This window comes from Melanerpes formicivorus, unplaced genomic scaffold (assembly GCF_026170545.1).
Source record: "Melanerpes formicivorus ecotype bairdi unplaced genomic scaffold, bMelFor1.0.p_v2 SCAF_2, whole genome shotgun sequence".
NCBI classification, from domain to species: domain Eukaryota; kingdom Metazoa; phylum Chordata; class Aves; order Piciformes; family Picidae; genus Melanerpes; species Melanerpes formicivorus.
In genome coordinates this window covers 34,661,882-34,682,381 of record NW_027142354.1, presented here as the reverse complement: position 1 = coordinate 34,682,381, position 20,500 = coordinate 34,661,882, and the positions used below count along the sequence as shown (strand labels likewise).

Genomic DNA, 20,500 nt, shown 5'->3' with positions numbered 1-20,500 from the left:
ACAAAATGTTTCAAGGGCAAAGTGAGTAACTGCAAATGCTTACAGTGCTTCTCCACAACTGCTAAACTGACCTAGAATCACAGAATTGTTAGGGTTGGAAGGCACCTCCTAGCATTCTTTCCTGCTTTCCTCTTTGTGGGTATTCTTTGCTCCTGGGCACAGAGAAGGTGATCCTTGAACATTGACCAGCTGTCCTGGTTCCCTGTCCCCTGTAAGGCTTTGTCCCACAATACTTTCCCCAGCAGATCCCTGAAGTGATCGAAGTCTGCATGCCTTAAGTCCAGGGCTGTAAGCTTGGGATACCACATTCACATTAGAGAGGTTAATGAGAAAACACACTGCAAGACCTTGATACTCTAAGACATTTAATACTAAACTAGTACAGAACAATTAGGCTCCACCAAAGAAAAATGTCATTATCAGTGAAGGTTTTTGGAAGCCATTCTAGGAAAAGAGACAACACACACAGCTACAGTGCAAGTGGCACAAGAGGACTCTACTGACACTGCTACAGAGGCAAACTATGCCTCACTAACCACTCAGCCAGGGCTCACCTGCTGCTCCGCAGTCAGTACTGGTGGCCAAGGCTTAGGCAAGGGCATAGGGACTTCTCCAAAGGCTGGTGTACCAAGCAATTAATGCACCTGCCTTAAACATCATCATCAATAAAGGGTCAAAACCAGGCTTATCTCCACTAGATAAAGCAGGGTAGTTAATGGAGAGAACACTCAAGATCCACACAGGGCTTTACAAGATTACAAAATAGAACAACTATCTAGATAGCAAAAAATAAACTTTAGAAAGACTTCAGTAATCCTAAGGAAAGCATGCAGTGTATAATGGACTGTCACAGGCAACAGAATAAATCCTGAAATCTCAAAAAAGATCTGAGGAGTTTTGTTATTTTGTCTCTACCAATCAGTTATTTTTAGAAAAAGTATCAGCAAGCACAGCATCCAGCTATAGTTTAAATGAAATCTTAGATTCAGGGAAAATTATTCTGGTTACACTGGACACCAAATTATACTGAAATGTAGCAGAAATGTGATCAATAATGAAGTAAACACTGATCAGATACCAAAGGCTGGTGAGAGGCCTTGAACACAAGCCCTATGAGGAGAGGCTGAGGGAGCTGGGATTGTTTAGCCTGGAGAAGAGGAGGCTCAGGGGTGACCTCATTGCCCTCTACAACTACCTGAAAGGTGGTTGTAGCCAGGAGGGGGTTGGCCTCTTCTCCCAGGCAACCAGCACCAGAACAAGGGGACACAGTCTCAAGCTGCGCCAGGGGAGGTTCAGACTCGAGGTGAGGAGGAAATTCTTCACCGAGCGAGTCATTCGGCATTGGAACCGGTTGCCCAGGGAGGTGGTTGAGTCATCGACCCTGGAGGCGTTCAAGGGGAGATTGGACGTGGCACTTGGTGCCATGGTCTAGTCATGGGGTCTGTGTTGATAGGTTGGACTCGATGATCCTCGAGGTCCTTTCCAACCTAAGTGATACTGTGATACTGTGGCTAAGTTAAAAGAGAACATAAAGCAAAACCACCAAACTAATAAAACACTTCACTGCACTGGAGCTTAAAACTGAACATGAAGAAACATTAACAGAAAAGCAGCCTGAAAATTCCCTTTCCTGAGTAAAACATAACCAATCAGAAATAAAATCAAAACATGAAAACATTGTCTGTATTTTAGTTCATGAAAGAGGAGGCCCACTTTGATTCACAGTATGCTTTCCAAAGGGCAGGGGGTGGGAGGGGGAGAGGTCTCTCAAGAGAGACATCAAAACAGACCAACAAATTGCATTTCCATCAAGCAGTTCAGAAATAATAGAGATTAGTATTTAACTACATAATTGGCACAGAAGGAAGTCATAGACACAATACTTCCTGGCTAGAAAGACAACATTACAGAAAGGGCATGACTTTTAAATCATTAATTATCCCTTTTTTTCTCTCTCTCCAGATTTACGGTCTGTGGTTTTCCTCAACATTTGAAATGTAACACATGGGAACAAAAACCCCCAAACATTTTAAAATAAAGAACTAAAAAAAAAGGATAAATTAGAAACAGGCCATATAATGCATTTCTAGTATTTCTCTTTATGATTATCACAGGAAAATAGGATCACAAGATGTCAGGGGTTGGAAGGGACCCAAAAAGATCATCAAGTCCAACCCCCCTGCCAGAGGAAGACCACACAATCTAGCTCAGGTCACAGAGGAATGCATCCAGATGAGCCTTGAAAGTCTCCAGAAGAGGAGACTCCACAACCTCTCTGGGGAGCCTGTTCCAGTGATCTGGGACCCTTACAGTAAAGAAGTTTCCCCCTGGTGCTGAGGTGGAACCTTCTGTGCTGCAGCTTACATCCATTGCTCCTTGTCCTATCACAGGGAGCAAGTGAGAAGAGCCTGTCCCCTCCCTCCTGACACCTAGCCCTCAGATACTTATAAACATTTATTAAATCCTCTCTCAGTCTTCTCTTCTCCAGGCTAAAAAGCCCCAGGTCCCTCAGCCTGTCCTCATAAGACATGTGCTCCAGTCCCCTAATCATCCTTGTTTCCCTCTGCTGGACCCTCTCCAGCCGATCCCTGTCCCTCTTAAACTGGGGAGCCCAAAACTGAACACAGTACTCAAGATGAGGTCTCACCAGGGCAGAGTAGAGGGGGAGAAGAACCTCCCTCGATTTGCTGGACACACTCTTAATACACCCCAGTATCCCATTAGCCTTCTTGGCCACCAGGGCACATTGCTGTCCCATGGGTAACTTGTTATCCACCAGGACTCCCAGGTCCCTCTCCACAGAGCTGCTCTCCAGCAGATCACCTCCCAAGCTGTACTGGTGCAGTTTATTATTCCTCCCCAGGTGCAGGACTCTGCACTTGTCCTGGTTGATCCTCATTTGGTTTCTCTCTGCCCAGCTCTCCAGTCTGTTCAAGTGTCATTGGATGGCCACACAGCCTTCAGATGTATCAGCCAAGCCTCACAGTTTGGTGTCACCAGCAAACTTGCTGAGCAGACACTCTGTTCCCTCATCAGTGTCATTGATGAAGATGTTGAACAGCACTGGTCGCAATACTCATCTCTGGTGGACTCCACTAGTCACAGCTCTCCAGCTGGACTTAGCACCATTGATCACCACTCTTTGAACTCTATCTAGTTCCTAATCCACCTGTCTGCTCTTCCATCCAACACTTCCTGAGTTTGCTCACTAGGATGTCATGGGAGATGGTGTCAAAGGCCTTGCTAAGGTCAAGGTCATCCACTGCTCTCCCTGAATCTACCCATTCAGTTATGGCATCATAGAATGCTATCAGGTTAGTCAAGAAGGATTTCCCCTTGGTGAATCCATGTTGACTACTCCTGATAACCTTCTCTCCCAAGTACCTTGAGATGCTCTCCAGAAGGTGTCACTCCATCACTTTTCCAGGGATGGAGGTGAGGCTGACTGGTCTGTAGTTCCCAGGAATCTCTTTCTTTCCTTTTGAAGACTGGAGTGACATTGGCTCTCCTCCAGTCCTCAGGCACCTCTCCTGTCTGCCACGACTTGGCAAAAATGATGGAGAGTAGCAGAGCAATAGCCAGCTCTCTCAGCACTGTTGGGTACATCTCATCAGGACCCATGGACTTGTGAACATTCAATTTGTGTAACTGATCCTTAACACAGTCTTCAATGACCAGTGGGGAGCATGCCTTCCTCCAGGCTTCCTCTCTTTCATCCAGGGTCTGGAGTGTATGGGGCAGTTCAGCCTTAGGTGTAAAGGCTGAAGCAAAGAAGGCGTTCAGGAACTCTGCCTTCCCTGCATCCTCAGCTACTAGGGCTGCCTGATCATTCAGTAGTGGCCCCACACCTTCCCTACTCTTCCTTTTCCTACTGATATATTTGAAGAAGCCTTTCTTGTTCTCTTTTACTTCCTTTGCCAGTTTCAGTTCCAATTATATACTACAAGCTGTATGTTGCAAGTGAGGTTTCAAACTAAAGTGACAAAACTACATTTGAAATCTAAAACTGAGACCTCCTGACATGAGCTTCTCCCTCCACTTTATCCTGCTGAAATTTGTAGTAAAATTGTGTGCATAAAATATGCCAATAGAACGTTTGCATAAATACTGTCAAACCACAAACTGTATTTTCCTAATCTGCTTTTGGCTACATCTCTCAGATATCATCAAAAACTGGTATAATGATAACAGACAACAGTGATAGAATTTGCAATTTAAAAATATATTCAAATCATTGAAGCTTGCAGCTGTTTTGTTTTCATCTGTGGTCAAAATGCAATGCATATTCTGAACCCATTTTTATGCCAATGCAAAACTCCATATAAAAAAATTTCTAAGGAATACTGTGCAGGAAACTGCAAATAAAAAGACTAAAATAATCCAAATAACACTTTTACAAGATAAACTTCACCTAGACATCCTAGATACAGCTAAGTAATTATGAAATGGCTAATCCTATCAAGCAGCCAAATGTCCTACATTAATAAATGTATAATGAAATCTTATGTAATTTACCTCCATATACGATACCAAACTGACCAGAACCCAGCACTTCATCAGCAAATATTTGGTACACAGAGCTGATATCCTATAGTATGAAAAGAAGAAATCACAAATATCAGGACTAATCAAAACATTCATGAGCATATTAGTTAGTACTGGTTAAACTGTATTTACATTTGGCATTAATCAAGCTCTGTAAAGGCTACCATCATTACCCTGAATGGAGTGGAAAAATACAGCAAACTTTTCCCAGAGAGGATCCACTTAGCTGCACTGCAAGCAGGGGCACACATTCATAAAAACTAACAGCTGTGCCAGGTAAGCAGATTCCTTCCTGTATGTAACACTCACTTCTTTGGCCACAATACCCTGGGCGTTGCTGTCTCATCCAGACACTGCTGCTACCCATTACATTGTAATACCCAAGCAAGTAAATACTATTATTGTACAATGCACATGACTCACCACATTCTCCTGGACCTGAGAGTTTGAAACAGAGATGCTCAGGGATAACTCTTCTGCAATAAAGAAGATTTAACTAAGTAAGTGAATAGAAACGGCAGTCTTTTTCTAGTAAAAAGAAAAAACAAAACCCCTTGCTGAATTCTAATCCAGTCATGGTGAAATGATTTTATTGATGTTTTGCAGAAACATACCCTGGAACTCAGATTTCACAGATTGATTAGATAAACAGCCCTGGGAGTTTTGCTGGGATTATTTATCTATCTTTGTCATGTCACTGATCACAAAAATAGCAGAATAGTAAGAATGTGTACACAGTACAGAGCTGGAGAACTAAAAGTAAAGTGGCAATTGTACCAGAGTTCGTTAATCTACTAGGAATTTCTGGTAGCAATATAGAAAAGCACAGGGAAGATCATAATGTAGATCCTTTGCAATCAAATTAATGTGTTTACTAATTTTCTGTTGCATCACAATATGCAAAATTAATGCCTAAAAAAAGGGTAATATTTCAAGTAAAGCAAGTAATATAAGACCTGATAATTAAAACAAACGATAAAACCTCTAAAATAGATATATAGATATATATATATAAAAAATATTTAATTCTTTGTTTCATGAATGATCTACAGTAGCATATCAACGTTTAAAATAAAAGAGCACATCTAGGAAGTTCAATTTGCAAGTAAATGCACCAGATGAAGATACAGCCTGCAGCAGCAGCTTTCATTACAGGAGTAAGAGTATGATGCACAGACAAGAAGAGATACACCAAAGAGGCATAAAAAAAACCTTTTCCTTTGACTTCCAAGACAGAGATGAGGCATCTCAGACAAACAGACACTAATCATTTGTTAACTTTCAAACAAACAAAAAAAATCCCTCCAAAAAACCAGAACCCCACAACAACTCACCTACAAGGCAGACAGAAAACATACTATAGATTTACTTTGAGTAGAACCTTTAAGACCCTAAGAGCCTTAAGCTATAAACAACAAAATTTCAAAGGACAAAATATCCATAAATGGTTTTTGCCACCTGTGCTTTATCTCAAAGAAAGAATTTTCAGACTTAAGATAGCAATAAATACTGTTTCTCAAGGACACTGAATACTACATATAAAATACGAACTGGAAATACAGCCTTGCCTGTGTCTACAGATTATGTTCAAGTCTGAACTAGAACAGGACACAAGGGAAACCAAGAAAGAAGGCAGGCAAAAAGTTACTACGGTCAAAACAAGCTGCAGCAAGGTTGAAACAAGGAATTTGGTTTTTTAACTAAATTTCTTAAAGGCTCTTGGGATACATTTCATAGCTCACAATATGTAAGAAGATGAGGGATGAATCGACATTTTGTGGGCTCCACAACTCCAGGTAGTCTCTTATACTTCTACAATCCCAAATGTGCTAAAATACTCTGTATCTACCCCTGCAGTTCTGTTCCCAACCACTTCCAAGTTTTAATATAAAAATGTTATTATTTATATATGTAAAGAAAATAGTTATTTTGGGGAAAGCAGCTGTCTTCACAAGTCACTCACCAACAGCAAGCCTCAGGTTCCAGAAAACAAAGAGTTTTAGTGTAAATACACATTTGGAACTAAGAATTCTGCATTGAAAGCAGCAAGTTCTATATGTACAAGACCAGTTATGAGGCACCGTGAAATAAGCTTCTTCAGTGCAATGGAATACAAATACCAGTACTGGCCTTTCATATTTCACCATTCCAGACCATGGTTGCATTTTCAGAAAGTGCCTTTACTTAAGACTAGCATCTACATATTCTTAACTGCTGCTGATGCAGAGTAGCCAGGTATCAGAGACAGAGAAACTAAACTCAGAATCTCCTGGGCAGGGCGGCGGGAATCACTAGGAAAAGTTTAAGGAATAGATGCAAGAAGAAAGAAAACTAAGGGATGAAATCCGAAGTCTCAGTACAGAATGTGAATTGCCATCATTGGAAGAAATAGAGAGATGTCTCAAAAGAAGGAACACAACACATAGATTGGTGGAGCATCTGTAATAAATATGATCCTATGCCAGAGAAAGGGAAGGCAGGTGCATAAAAAGTAGCACAGGGTACTTTCTATTACTACCCAAGGCTCAGCAGAAGATCCTTCTGTCACTGGAAGCATTTACAATGCATCACTGACTCCCTTTTTTTTAAGCTACTGACATATCACAGACTTTTTTAAAAAAATATATAGGGGATAACATCAAAAAGCAACCAAATTTAGTTATTTTGGAGTATATAATATGAATATATTTAAAGTATATTAGGAGTATCTCAACTATGGGGGTCTTTTCATATCCAGCAACTGTGTGTGAGTTCTTAACTCAATCAAGCTCCTACAATAAGGCTCTGCAACATACATTCACACTGTAAACCTGATTCTTAACTACTTCCTGCTACCATAGATCAAAGGATTTGCCCACCCTCCACAAACCTGAGCATCATTTTTTCAGAGACTTGTGAAAAATTATGTATCCAATTCAGCAGAGAATAGACAGACAATCCTCCACTTAAAACAAACCCTTTTCTGAAAGAAGGCTCTACCATTAGCAGCTTCAGAGTATGAGTAATAGTGCCTTGTCTGCCTGCTTACTGTGATCTTTTCCTTGTCCTGCAGCAGTGCAAACGCTAGCTTGAGGAGTGACTGGCATCAAAGCCTGACGAATGGCTTTCTCCCAGCCCTGAGCTACGTCAAGTCCAACTCCGGTGGCAGCAAGAACAGGACTGTGATGACTGCTGCCATTGTTTTCGCCAACAAAGTACACCATGGTGTCAGTGATGATCTCAAAACAGTACGGGTTGCTGCCCTGCACCACATTTGAAAAATCTCGAGGCTGAGTCACCTGGAGAATTTCTGAAAGTGGAATCTCCTGAAGAAAAATATTAAAGATTTTTTAAAAAATAACACACACACACAACACTTTAACATATTGATATTCAAAAACTTAATGCATTTGCAAAGAAATCAAAGCAAAAGATGTCAAAATGCCAAAACACCAAGCTTCATGACTAATATCAAACTGTGCATGACTATTGCCAACTCAGTCTCCTGAATTCCTCTGTACAAGCCTAGAGAGGCTTCCAGACTTTCTACATACAGGTCTTTCTGTATAAACTACTACTTTCTACTCAGAAAACTGCATGAGACATGCTCCCACCGCATACAAATAATGCACAACTACAGAATGACCTTTTTCCACTGTAGCCTGTACAACTCAGCTAGAGAAGAACATGACAGGGGAAAAAGGTGAAACAAGACAACATTAAGAAGAGAAGTGATTATATAAGCTAGTCAACAAGCACTGCTTCACATATCTGAATTGGTTTAGGTAAAGATTCTCTTTTATACAGATATTAACAATTTCTACTGACTCCTCTGCCTTGTCAGTTTAAGATCATGGTAACAAGCAGTACTAGAGTACAGATCTGAAGGAAGGAAATGGCTTCAAGTTTGCACTAGCTGGAGGAATTCCGCATACATGGGAAGGTAAACAGGTGCACATTGCTTGCAAGAGCAGTAAACAAGCACATGAACACCAGGTGGGAATTATAGGGATAAGAGACAGCAGCTGATGAAGAGCAAATAAATGTAAAGGCAAAAAAAGTGAATGGTCTAACAGCAAAGACAAATAACCTGAGATTTAAGCAGTAAAAGAAAGCAGTGCAAAGGGGCAAGTCAAAGGACTGAAAGCAGTGATGCAACAGAGCAACAAGCAAGGAACGTATTTTACCAGCTGTGTTTTGAATGCACAGGGCAATACAAGTATCAGAGAGGTCTGAGAAGAGACTGCACTGGTCAAGATAGGGATGAAAAGGATCTGGGCAAGTTTAGCTGGGTGTACAGACAAAAGGCTTGATCTTAGAGATGTTATAAAGGAAGAAGCTGCAAGATTTGGACCCCCACCTAAAGTTGTAAGACAAAAAAGGAAAAAAATCCTGTTTATACAGTCAAACATGTTTTCTGAATATTGCACCACTGAACACATTACTATATTAACAACATACTAAATTTATTGCTAGGCTTCATTTATATAATGCCATGCTGCAGAGTAAATTTTTGTCTAAATCTTGCCTGATTTCAGTTGTACAGTTGGGAAGAATTTAGTTTCCGGAACCTCAAAATGAAATACACAAGCACACAATCTTTCAGTCACTACTTATCAAATGCAAAAATCTTAACTTTCATTACACTGGCAGCCAAACAAATTCTTTGGTAACTGGGAAGAGAGCTTATTATGCTAGGCAATTGAGGAGAACAGTATATGTAAAATGTTAAGGAGACATACTCAAGGGGATTAGGACAGGTGCTGCAAACGACTTCACAGAGTTAGTCTTGGCCTTTCTCATTTATAAAGTTTGGCCAACTAATTAACTTGGACACAGTTTTGATTTTAGAAGATGGGGAAATGGGAAATTGTAATAACACTGAGTAAATTAAGTGCACCATAATTATTAATCATCATTAATTACCTTGTAATATTTTGTTCCAGATTCATTTTGAAATAGTGTGAGGCATTTGCTGTCCAGTCTCCAGTAATGTCTTTTTCTCTAAAAAATGCAGAGTACAAGAACATAAGGAATAAGTACCTGGTATGGCTCTAGTTACCCAATTATTTAAATGGAAACTACATTAAATAATCAATTAATATTAATTTACAGTTGCATCTTGGGCTAGATACATAAAAAAATACACTGTGGGAATAAACTGCTTTTTTAAACTCATGACAAGGCTCAAAAATTATTTACACAAACCAGAAAAAAATATATTACTTACCTTACAGTAATAGTAGGGGCAACAGTAGTTATCTTGTACAGGAAAAACATGCTCTCAAAACCTGATTTAAATTTAGGAACAATTGTGGGAGTCGAGCTCCCTCCCTCTGTATCCTAACACCAACACCACAAGGGTTCAAGGACTGAGCAGGCGTTAAGTCCTTAATTTTATTGTCAATACAGAATTTTAGGAGGTCAAAAGCACACGGTGGCAAGAAAGACAGATCATGAGATTCAAATGGACCAAATATCATAGCCAAAAACTAAAAAAATCAAGACAGAATAAATAGCCATTTTCTGGAAGTCTCCACGAATGAGAATTATCTTCTCCACCAAGTAGTAGTACAAACAATCTGTATAAACCGCCTTGTAATTTTAAGTAAAAGAACATTCCCCAAAATAAAGAAGCTTTTAGAAGCTTCTGAATCTAACTTACTTTGCTTGCCTCATACTCATATAGTTAGACAACCATTTTTATTTTTCTCTGGCAAAAATCCAAGACCCTTAATTCTGGCCTAAGATGACAAAGTTTGAAACGTACACAGCAGAGCTTAAATCACACCCATCATGGTGAAGCAAAGACTACCTGTAGGAAAGCTAAGTCATAAATAAATTGAATTTTTAGTGAGCACTGAATGAGAACTGGGGGAAAGCATAAAGATGAACCTGTCGGTGGTTATATATGCTCTTTATTAAATCATTAATCAGGAAGAGTTTGGAGGGGAAAATTATTAAGGAACGGGTTAGAAATTCACTCAATGATTCAAAATCTGTCCATATCCTGTTCTGAGAAAGGACTGGCTCAGAGTGAGGAAAAGAATACAGATGATGATACAGAACTCCTCATTATAAAGAGTGAAGTATCTTGTTATCCCAGGTCAGCAAGGACCAAACAGATATTGCTGTTAAAAATGGATCTCTGAAACTGGCAGAAAGGCCAAGTTATTTCAGGAACCAGAAACAGGCTGACATTGCCGATAGCAGAGCAGTCAAGGGAAAGAACCAGCGTTGTAATGCCTAATGCAGAAGTCTCCTTCCTTTAGGAAGCTGTATGAGTGCTTGCTTGGCTGAAGGTATCTTGCTTTGGGGCAGAATACTCCACTCATTTGCATGGCACCTGAGTAGCAGGCAGGCTGACAGGTAAGAAAATCAAACTGAGCTAAGGTATAAAATGAGAACATTGTTCCATGAAGAGGTTCAAGTAAGTCCATGGAAAAAAAGTACTTGCTGTACTGAAAGATTAAATCCAAGCCAAATACCAGGTCTGCCCTCGTGCATTTTGCTAGAGCTATTCAGTTTTGTCTGCTACCTGGCCTTAGTTCTTCCACAGCCAACTGATGATACCTGTGTCTGTTAGTGGCCCTAGCTGGAATCTCATCTGAAATATGCTAGATACTTATTTTGGTTTCTGATAAATACATCTAGTTATTAGAAAACTGTACTTAAGTAAGCCTTTTGTAAGGCAGTTTCTGACAGACCACACATAGTGGTCTTTAGCTGAAATCCCCTAAATTAAACATACTACAGTATTCTGAGCTAGCATCACCCCTCAGCTTGATTTCAGCAGCTTGACTCCTGAAGTTCCCTTCTATCAGACTTCTGTGTAGAAACAAAGAATACATAAGTATTTATGCTGCTTTTCATGAAGAGTCTCAATATCACAAACTACTTCATCAGATCTGGGAACTTCTTCAATTCATCCTTTTCATTCAACTACCAGAAGGATTCACTACCTCCCATCAGACAAGTCTAAAGAACTCAGTCATTCTTCCTTATCTTCCATAAAAAAAGAGAAGGAGATTGCCTAAGAAGATTCAAAGACAATCATTACCGCTAGTGCAATAAACAAACAAGGTAGTTATTTTGGAGGATGATTGCATACCTGAGGACATATAGTCAAGCCACAACTTTTGATTCCATTGACATCAAGAGGCAGGTGGCATTCAATAATGCTTAGACAGAATGAAGTGCTAAAGGAATTAAGGACTCCAATATTTACACAAATATTGAGAAACACTGGATCATTAGAATAGTAGCATTTATCAATTCAGTACTCATCATTTTATAATCATTTCAATCTTTTCATATAGTAGAATAAAAACACTGACACAAATATTTAGTTCTAATGATAAAGAAAGAAGACATAAGCAATTATCCCAAATTATTTTATCAAGAAAGATGAAATCTTCATATGCAATTCAATTGAGACAACTTATAGATGCTTCTCCTGCTTAGAAGGAAGAAAGAAAAGTACTGATATGCCACATGAAAAATTCTGAATAAACTGCAGTTTGTCCTTTTAACCAAATTTCTTTATAATGAACACCATGGCCAAGTCCTTTCAAATGCTACTGTAAATCAGAATATCTAAATAAGAGAGAGGAAATGCACTGCTTTAGAGAAATAATTTAACTTAACTTAGAAAGAAACTGAAATCACTGACCAGATTGTCTCTACTAGTGTAGTGAACCATCCATCCTTCCTTCACCATTGTACTGCTCTTCCTCTTTGTGTGCTTGATTGACTGTACAACTCTCATGAGAGGAATATTACTGCTTGTTGAAGGACTAAAACAAACAAAAAAACATAAACCAAGATGGTTAATATTTAACAAGTTAAAATACAATAGCACTGCATTTATACTGGTACTACATATTTAGCCTGTAATTTTCAAGAACCTTCATCTCCCATCAAAATTTCAGTGATGAAATTGATAAGGTATCTGAGCTCCTACTAGCTCTCTTCACAGTATCACTTAGGTTGGAAAGGACCTCGAGGATCATCGAGTCCAACCTGACACCGCAGACCCCATGACTAGACCATGGCACCAAGTGCCACGTCCAATCTCCCCTTGAACGCCTCCAGGGTCCATGACTCAACCACCTCCCTGGGCAACCCATTCCAATGCCGAATGACTCGCTCGGTGAAGAACTTCCTCCTCACCTCGAGTCTGAACCTCCCCTGGCGCAGCTTGAGACTGTGTCCCCTTGTTCTGGTGCTGGTTGCCTGGGAGAAGAGGCCAACTCCCTCCTGGCTACAACCACCCTTCAGGTAGTTGTAGAGGGCAATAAGGTCACCCCTGAGCCTCCTCTTCTCCAGGCTAAACAATCCCAGCTCCCTCAGCCTCTCCTCATAGGGCTTGTGTTCAAGGCCTCTCACCAGCCTTGTTGCCCTTCTCTGGACACGCTCAAGTGTCTCAATGTCCTTCTTAAAGTGAGGAGCCCAGAACTGGACACAGTACTCAAGGTGCGGCCTAACCAGAGCAGAGTACAGGGGCACTATGACCTCCCTGCTCCTGCTGGCCACACTATTCCTAATGCAGGCCAGAATGCTATTGGCCCTCCTGGCCACCTGAGCACACTGCTGGCTCATATTCAGGTGGCTGTCGATCAGCACACCCAGGTCCCTCTCTGTCTGGGAGCTCTCCAGCCACTCCGACCCCAGCCTATAGCTCTGCATGGGATTGCCGTAGCCAAAGTGCAGCACTCGGCACTTGGACTTGTTGAAAGCCATCCCATTGGACTCTGCCCATCTGTCCAGTCGGTCGAGGTCCCTCTGCAGAGCCTTTCTACCCTCTAATTGACTAACATCTGCCCCTAACTTTGTGTCATCTGCAAACTTGCTGATGACTGACTCTACCCCTTCATCCAGATCATCAACGAATATGTTGAAGAGGACAGGGCCCAGCACTGATCCCTGGGGGACACCACTGGTGATTGGCCTCCAGCTGGATGCGGCACCGTTCACAACCACTCTCTGGGCCCGGCCCTCCAGCCAGTTCCTAACCCAGCACAGAGTGTAGTGGTCCAATCCACAGGCTGACAGCTTAGTCAGCAGTTTGCTGTGGGGGACGGTGTCAAAGGCCTTGCTGAAGTCTAGGTAGACCACATCCACAGGCCTCCCCACATCCACCAGGCGGGTCACCTGATCATAGAAGGAGATCAGGTTGGAGAGGCAGGATCTGCCCTTCCTGAATCCATGTTGGCTGGACCTGAGCCCTTGGCCATCCTTCAGGTGCGCAGTTATTGCTGCCAGGATAATCTGCTCCATCACTTTCCCTGGCACTGAGGTCAGGCTGACTGGCCTGTAGTTTCCAGGTTCCTCCATCCGACCCTTCTTGTGGATGGGGACCACGTTGGCCAGTTTCCAGTCATCTGGGACCTCACCAGTGAGCCAGGACTGGAGGAAAATGATGGAGAGTGGCCTAGCTAGCACATCCGCCAGCTCTCTCAGCACCCTAGGATGGATCCCATCTGGTCCCATGGACTTGTGGATATCCAAGTGGCTCAGCAGGTCCCGAACTAACTCCTCATGGATTTCCAGGGTATTACTCTGCTCCCTGACCCCAACGCCCAGCTCCGGAGACCACTCGTCCTGAACTCCTGCCTTGCTGTTAAACATTGAGGTAAAGAAGGTGTTCAGGACCTCAGCTTTATCCTCATCCTCAGTAACTGTGTTCCCCTCCAGGTCCACTAGGGAGTTCAGGTTCTTCCTGCCCTTCTTCTTATTGTTAATATATTTATAAAAATGCTTTTTATTATCTTTGACTGAGGTGGCCAGCTTCAGTTCCAGCTGGGCCTTAGCCTCCCTAATTTTATTCCTACATAATCTAACAGCTTCCTTAGTTCCTCTCTTAGTGCATGTATTACAGTACTTAAATTACAGAACACAGAAGAAACACACTGGAATGAGGACATCTATAGAAATCAACCTCCCTCAAACAATTAACTGAGGCTGATGGTCTTAATCCAGCATTAAAAAGAAAAAAAAGCAAAAAAAATCTGCATTGCTACTATTTTCACTATTCTGTGTCAGCTGATTATGAGACTTCCTAATATTGTTACTACAGTAATTGAGGTCTCTATCTAAAGCATACTTTCAATTTATGAAAATATAAACAGAGGTGTGTTAATTCAAAGCATAGCTTCACTAGAAAATGTTACCAATGATCAGGGATGTAAACTGTCCTGCAGACAAGAATTTGACAATCTAATATTCTGACAGAGTAATCAGCTAGTACAGTACAGGTTTCAACAGCACTGGAATGAACCATCAAATTTCCTGCTTTATACCAGAGCTCCTAGATGTGACACTAAGAGACATTAACAAACACAAAAAAACATGAAGCAGGTTCATGTGACAGCAGCAGCCAGGTTCAGTTCTGTGGCTGATCTCTGGAGGCAGACAGGGGGTCCTCAAGCCAGGGGCACCTGAGGGAGAGCAGAGACCCAGCAGGAGCTGCCTGGCACACCCTAGAGAGCACACAGGGCAGTGTGCTGCAGTTGCTGGGCAGGGCAGTCATTCGTTTGAGTGCTCAGCCCAGGGAAGTGTTCTAGGGCTCTCCATCACAAGGTGGGCACTATCCTTAGTGCTAAAGCCAGAGCTCCTACAGTGAAAGCCCCTAAAAAGTCTGACACATCCACCCAGCCAGAGCCAGACCTGGACAGAAAGGATTCTTCAGTACAGGGGTTAGGTTGCAGGGAGTGCCCAGAGCCTTCCCCTAATGAAAACATAACTACTTGCAAAAGGTTTATGATGTGTTACACCAAGTAGCTAGGCTGCAAGAAGCAGTCATAAGGTATTAAAGCAGCCAAGATGGAGACTCTAAGTGGTTTCAAAATCATGCTCCTGCCACAGGCACCACGAAGAAAGAGGCACCTTGGACTCAAAAAGACAGGACTATGCTTCATCCTCCACCATCTGCATCACCACTAAAACCAGATATGAAGCTTTAACACCTTCAGACATCCATAAGCAAGGTCTACAAGGAAAAACTTCATCAACAGTGAAGGGAATACCATAAAAAGGATGCACAAGTGGGTGACTCTCTTTTACAGGGCACTGAGGTACCTATCTGCCAACCTGACAGGAAGTCATAAGATGTCTGCTGCCTCCCAGGAGCTAAGAACCAATACACTGCTGAGGGTGCCACAATTCATTAAAAGCACCAATTACTACCCAGTGTTACTGTTCCATGACTGCATGAGCAGCATTGTGAGCCAGAACCTGAGCAGAATCAAGGAAAACTATAAAGCCTTGGGGGTGCAAGTGAAAAACATTGGTGTCCGAGTTATCTTTTCCTCCATTTAGTTTGGTTTAGTTGATTAGATGGTGTTGGATGATAGGTTGGACTCAATGATCTTAAAGGTCTCTTCCAACCTGGTTAATTCTATTCTATTTATTTCAACATTAAAGGAAGGGAGGCAGCCACAAATAGACAAATAAGGAGTATCAACTCCTGGCTAACCAGGGAATAAGTTAGGCCAAGCAAAGCAGTAGCAAATGTTCCTTAGATGCCTTCCAAGAGGAGAGCCAGAAGGCCAACTACCTCCAGCACATGTACAACTAGGGCAGATCCTCTTGCACCTCTCCAGGGAAATCTTCTTACTCAACTACCTCTTTAAAATGCCTGTACACCAACACCCGCAGCATGAAGAATAAACATGAAGAACTAGAGGTGTGTGTGTGGATGCAGAGCCAATTACAAGACATGGTGGGATGGCACACATGACTGAAATTCTGTCATGGATGACCACATACTTTAAGACAGACCAGCAAAGCATGCTGACAGAGTTGCTCCTTATGTGAGAGCAACTGTAATGTATTGAGTGTATTTTGTCCAATTCTGGGCTCACCAGCCCAGAATTACAGGAAACTACTGGAAAAAGTCCAACAGAGGACCACAAAGATGATTAGAGGACTGATGCATCTCTGCCCTCTGTATGTGAGGGACCTGGGGCTCTTCAGCCTGGAAAAATGAAGATTGAGAAAAGGATCCTACAAACGTCTAGAAATATCAAACACTGTAGAACTGTCTGCCACAGGATGAATAACTTTATTTGCCTCAAAACAGATTTGAAAGAAATGGAAAAAGCCTACCCAGAGGTGGAATACAAAAGAGAAGCTACTTTCAATTCATTAAGTCCTTGAGTTATAAATCACTGAAAGAAATGTTCCTCCTCACACACCTGCTATTATGCCCTGAGCTTGAATGACCTTTAGTTTGACCTTCTACAACTCCACCATGACTTAAAATCAGGTTATGCTATTTATAGTAATACAGAAAGCAAAAAGATCAAACCTTACTGAAGGAACTACATAGCAGTTTGAAAACAGAAGACTCAAGAAAAATCACATTCAAGACAAACAGGAACAAACCTCTGCCTAAAATGCATACAGACTATAATGAGATTATTAAAATCTCAAGTAATTCCTTTTAAATCAACACATATAACAGAAACTATTTCAGGCTAGTAATGAAGACCTCAGTCATGGATTAGCTACATTAAGTCATAAATTTCACCATGTTTCAATAAAATAGTTTTATTTCTTTAGTAACAGACATAGCACAGCACTTCTTCCAATTGGAAGAGACTGTGTTATTTCAATTCACACTTCAGAATTTCTTCAGACATGGTTAAGTTTACAAAGCATTTTGAAGTTAAATTAAAAAAGGAGCAAAATTTAAAAAACAACACTAAGTAATCAGAAATGTTTTACTTGCAATACTGAGCAAAGAAAACTACCTTATGGCTTACCTGATAGTCTTGACAGCTTCCTCATCTTTGTCTGTATCAAGATCAGATGGATCCATAAAGAAGATTTTGTCCTCTGGAGGAGAGGGCTCTTCAGCATCATCTAGACTTCGACTACCATCACTATTCATTTCACTGCTATCAACTTCCATTGGCATGTCCAAGTCCTGGCCTGGGCTAGCAGGTTCTGGAAACAACACAGGTTTCAGATAGTATTTCAAACACACATACACACACACCAGAGGGGAGGAAAAAAAAAAAGGGGGGAAAAAAAAAGGCAAACAAAACCAAATAAAACCTCAAAAACTCTACAAAATTTCTTCATCAGTTCACATATCTGCAAGTAAAAATAAAAGTACAAACAGAGTATAAAAAAATCCTCTTTTTTTGCTGAATGATGCAGATGATGCTACTGAACACAATCAATTTAGTTTTGCTAAATGCCAAGGCAAGAAAGATCAAACTAAAACAAAAATCATACTGAAAGAAACAGAGTGAAAAGCTTAAGGTCTAAACCTAAATCTCATTAAGTACTTGTGTTCCACAAATAATCAGTACAAAGTAACCTTTGAATGGCTAGAGATGACCCAGAGAGTTATTCTGTGCAAATTAAATTCTCCATCAACAGATATCCAGAAATCTGCTCTCACTATCCTTGTAGTCCATAATAGCAAAAGTAAGTGAGTGAAAGTGGGCCACCCTGTTGCAGGAAAAGAGCAAAACAGGACAAATCTTCTTTGCATCTGACTCCCTGCTGGCCTTCAGCAGCAGGCTTTTTGTTTTTTTTTTGGGAAACCTCAATTTAAGGGTGGAAGAATGAACAAAAAATAAACTACTCCTTATGTTTGCAGAAGGATTATAAGAACTCAGTTCCCAAACTATACGCCCCAGGACCCTGGCATCACAAGGGTGGTGAAAGCACGCTATTGTTCATGGCCACCAGCCTCAAGACCCAGGCAAGAGCTCTGAAGCTGGAAAAGGCAGGCAGGCTTGAATGGGTGGGATATGTTGTACCATAGCAACAGATCCACTGGCTAACAGGGCTGCTGCCTAGGCCTCCGAATCAGGTTGTACAGTTTAGTGTGACCTGCTGCATGCCACCAGTGAATATATGGGTGCAGAGTATCAAGATTTTGGCCTGTACAATCACAGAACGGTAGAAATTGGAGAACCTCTGGAGGTTGTCTGGTCCAATGACCCTCAGGAGCTCATTTCTCCAGCCTGTCCAAGTCCCTATGGATGGCAACACAATACTATGGCCTATCAGCCAGTCCTCCTAGATATCAGCAAACTTGCTGAGGATATACTCTGCCTCACCATCCAGATCATTAATGAAGATGCTGAACAGGCTTGGACCCAGTATTGGCCCATGGCATACACCACTTGTTACCAGCCTCCAACTAGACTCCATGCCACTGATCACCACCGTCTGGGCCCATTCATTCAAACAGCTTCCAATTCACCTCACTGCTTGTCCATCCCATATTTCATCAGCTTAACACTGATCTAAAACTTTATAAAGACTCTAAACTTTCATCCATGTACTGTTCCCCACCTCTCCCTTTTAGTTCTGTAAGCTGTTATCCAGGAAATAGTCCCTACTTAACTGAGGTTTTAAAAAAAAATAGTGGTGAGTTTTGCTTTGGCTTGTTTTTTTCCTTTCTCTTTTACCTCAAAATGCTGGGCTACTTCTGGACGCTAAAAATCATTGATATGAGAAAGTCACAAGAATTGGTCCTGGTCTGCAAATATTGACATTCAAAATATATTTTTCATGGTGAACAGTGAGCAAATCATAACATACATTTGATTTTTGTACATTGAGAAGGTTTCTTCATTTTTTGAATCTCCTTTGAGCAGTATCAAGCAAAGCATACCATACTTGCCAGTAAGTAAAATTGAAGTCACCAGAGTACAAATTTTACCATGAGTCTTTTTATTTGTCAGTGATCTCAGGTGAAAAAAAAAAATGGACAGATCAAATAAAAAGATGCAAAATATTAAAAGATGAGGGAACCAAAGGCCAATGTATCTTGTTAAGCCTCCATAGATCTGTCAGTATTTAAAAGCATGTTTCTCATCTTACCTCCATTGAAAGTCACCTCTCCGAGACAGTCTCTAGGTACTTTAGACGCACAGCGTTTGTGACAATTGAATCTGCAATCTAAACCAGAAGATAAATAAGCCAATGATACCAGAATCTTTCTCCCACTTGGACACTAACATTCTATTACTCAGTACTTCCATCACAAGCTTCAGTTCAGATTCATACATTTGCATGTAACTGAAGATAGCACCAATGAGGTCACCTCCAGAAGGAAATTAACAATCTTGTTCTGATGTCACATGTTTATTTGCTCCACCACTATTTATGTCAGCATTTCCTCTTCCAGTATAAAACACCTTTCTATTTCTCTGGCTTTCTCTGTAGTAACTTTTTCCATTATGATGTCATTTTTCCCATCCTCTCATTTGTTCCACATATTTTTTCCATTGCTAGATGATTTAAATGTCTCATCTCTATCATTTTCCCCACCTGCTGCCTAAGATTTGCAGCCATCAGCACCTCTAGGATCACACACCTGTATCACAGGGCAAATAAACTCAGCAGTAAATCACAAAGTCCAGTTCCTCTGTCATTAAGAACACAGATTTGGCTGAACACTGAAGCTCCATTTCTACCTGCTGACTCAGGGGAGACAAAATGACATAATGTTCAGATCTGGCCTGGCACGGAATCTGATCTGGACATGTGCCATTTCTGCATTCAAGGTATCAGATGCAGCCTAATGAACAAATGCCAGCATACATTAGTAATAGTAACAGAAATTTCCTTTATTAGTAGCATCACTGCAATTTTCAGCTCTGTATTGACATTATTGATTTCAAAACTCCCTACTACCCTCACAACTGTTTTCAAACTAGTAATTCAGCCTGTTTCTGCCATCCAAATAAAGCTTTCCTTCCAAGCCCAGAAAAATTATTCTCTCCTCATTCTCAGTAGCAGAGAAGCCAAACCACGGAGCGAAATACAACCCTGTTCAGCCTCTCAATGCCCACGAGAAAACAATCCCAGGAGACAAATGCACTGTTTCTTCTATAGTAATGTATTTAGTTCCTATTACAAAATATGGCTAGCATGAGTTTGACAGGGGCTGGGAGAATCAGAGAGATTTCAAATATTACTAGGCAACTAGAAAGGCTAGGTAAGA

General features: G+C 41.2%; 1 protein-coding gene across 4 annotated transcripts in view; it reads right to left on the bottom strand.

The window, feature by feature from the left end:
- The window catches only part of PRKD3 (protein kinase D3), a 55,242-nt gene that overhangs the window by 9,671 nt on the left and 25,071 nt on the right, over positions 1 to 20,500 (bottom strand). For all 4 annotated transcript variants that reach the window (XM_068156045.1, XM_068156055.1, XM_068156075.1 and 1 more), the window contains 7 exons: positions 19,375 to 19,452; positions 17,292 to 17,475; positions 12,197 to 12,320; positions 9,451 to 9,528; positions 7,574 to 7,850; positions 4,969 to 5,021; positions 4,516 to 4,588 (listed from right to left, as the gene is read on the bottom strand). In XM_068156045.1, the coding sequence (XP_068012146.1) occupies positions 4,516 to 4,588; positions 4,969 to 5,021; positions 7,574 to 7,850; positions 9,451 to 9,528; positions 12,197 to 12,320; positions 17,292 to 17,475; positions 19,375 to 19,452 (867 nt within the window). The remainder of the gene's footprint in view (positions 1 to 4,515; positions 4,589 to 4,968; positions 5,022 to 7,573; positions 7,851 to 9,450; positions 9,529 to 12,196; positions 12,321 to 17,291; positions 17,476 to 19,374; positions 19,453 to 20,500) is intronic.